This window comes from Impatiens glandulifera, chromosome 9 (assembly GCF_907164915.1).
Source record: "Impatiens glandulifera chromosome 9, dImpGla2.1, whole genome shotgun sequence".
Taxonomy (NCBI): Eukaryota; Viridiplantae; Streptophyta; class Magnoliopsida; order Ericales; family Balsaminaceae; genus Impatiens; species Impatiens glandulifera.
Window position 1 is genome coordinate 15,009,294 of NC_061870.1, and position 1,972 is coordinate 15,011,265.

The 1,972-nt window shown below is 29.9% G+C and overlaps 1 protein-coding gene across 1 annotated transcript; it reads right to left on the reverse strand.

Annotated features, from left to right (window-relative positions):
- Positions 1-236: 236 nt before the first annotated feature.
- On the reverse strand, positions 237-694 carry LOC124915870 (agamous-like MADS-box protein AGL62). The gene is made up of 2 exons (XM_047456620.1): positions 533-694; positions 237-431 (listed from the first exon to the last, which is right to left on the reverse strand). The coding sequence occupies exons 1-2, from the start codon at positions 692-694 to the stop codon at positions 237-239; spliced, it is 357 nt and encodes a 118-aa protein (XP_047312576.1).
- Positions 695-1,972: the final 1,278 nt, after the last annotated feature.

Sequence of the window (1,972 nt, forward strand, 5' to 3'; positions counted from 1 at the left end):
CAATATTTTTTTCTCATCGAATCACATAAAACTTAATCGATAATAGTATAAAAACAAAAAAAAATATTAAAATACAAAAAATATGGTTACAAACACATAAATAAATTAAAATAAAATTCATAACACAAACATCAATCAAAACAATAACAATTAAAATTATAAAAAATAAAAACAACAAGATAAATTTATCAATAACTTATCACAATAATAATTATTTCCCGTAAACAAGTTTGAGTTTACGGGTTAGAAAACTCCAACCTCTGTTGGGTCACAATGGCATTTAAATTCAATAGAGACATCTTGTGATGTTCAAGTTGTTTATAACTCATCTCTTTATTCGATCTCTCCCACCATCTTTGATCCTGCCCAACTTTCTTGTCGTGATTTATCTGCTTCGCATGCTGCTCCTCAACCTCCATCAATTCCTCAACCTGCATCACATTAGTATTTAGTTCCCTAATGTTTGATGACCGATAAGATTCAATCATTTGTTGAGTTTCACAGGAAAGCCCCGTCCAATTATTTCATCTACACTGGGATGACCGTAGGAGAACACTCTGTTTGTTGGTGAAAATACTAGAAGTAAAACTTCAGCCCCACATAGTGTGATAAGCTCGCTGAATTTCTTGAAAAGCCCACTTTTTCTTTTGCAGAATGTCACATTAAGATTACTCTTGTTCTTCATTTTGGCCATGGTGATTCTTTGACGCCCTTTGTTTGTTTTGACCATGATTAGATAAAGATAAAACACGGGAGATATAATATGTAAAGAATAGATAAAATGTTTAATTTTTCTTAGACTAGAGGAGTCTATTTATAGATTTAAGTAAACAAAATTCGCATAGGAACATTATGAAAATTCATAGAAGGAAAGCAATCTAATTAATTTTTTTATTATATATTTCAAAATAAAAATATTTCAATGTCCTAATTTGATTATATATAAATAGAAAATTTTAAATAATTATATTGTTATATAAAAAAATTATTTACATACTTTATTTTAATTAGTTGTTAAATTTTGATAATAATATAAACAATTATCTTTGTTTTATTTATTTTTTTACAAAATTAGATGAGATAATTATTTTATATATATATAAATTGGCTCTTGAATTGATTATGGAGATCAACATCATGTATTTCTAATCAATTATTAATATATGAGAGATGATTAAGGAAATCACTTACAAAAACGAAAGGCAACGAATTCAACGTGACATGTCACGTCAGATAGAAAGAAAAAAATATATTTTTTTCCTGAAAACGCTCTTTAGAATTTCATCTTTAGAAAATTATTCCAATCCCAGTATTCCACTCCCTCTTAACGCCAAAGGAGCTCTTTTGAACTAAAACACTAAGAAATCACTCCCCTGTTTGTACCTTCGAGCCCTGATCCAACGTTTGCCAAGAGAAGAAAAGCGAAACTCTTGTTGTCAAAAAAACAGTATGTTCTTAAGGACGAACTCTAGTGTGTTCTTAGTATTGTTGTTTGCTCCCCTTTCCCGTATTCCTCTCTCTTTCAACACTAAATGATCTCTTTCTAACAAAACACTATAAAATCACTCCCTTATTTATAACTTCAAGTCCCAATCTAAGTTTGGCAATTACAAGCAAATCTATCATTGTCGAAATACGGTATTTTGCATAAGGACAAAGTCCTGGTTTACGCTATAGTGGACACTTGAATTGCTATAACATCTTTAGCAATAATTTGAAGAAGTGAATACTTCCAAACTTTCATCTTCCACCATATCAATATATCAAAATATTCACCACAATCTATAGTATCTCTTGCCAAAAAAAGCATCCAATTCACTCTTCACATGTACAATCATTGATCTTTTTTTACATAAACTTTTGGAGATCACTTAAAGTGTTGTCATGTCAGAATTTGCTGAATTCGAACAAGAACTACCCTCACCACATCGTTCATCAAAATTAGATTTGTGACGATATTCTTCCAACAAGT

What these genes read in the sequence shown, in the direction of transcription:
- LOC124915870 (XM_047456620.1), bottom strand. Translation starts at nt 694, where the DNA reads ATGGCCAAAATGAAGAACAAGAGTAATCTTAATGTGACATTCTGCAAA. An exon ending in TCTCCTACGGTCATCCCAGT is followed by an intron (nt 432 to 532) that starts GTAGATGAAATA and finishes AATGTGATGCAG; the next exon opens with GTTGAGGAATTGATGGAGGT.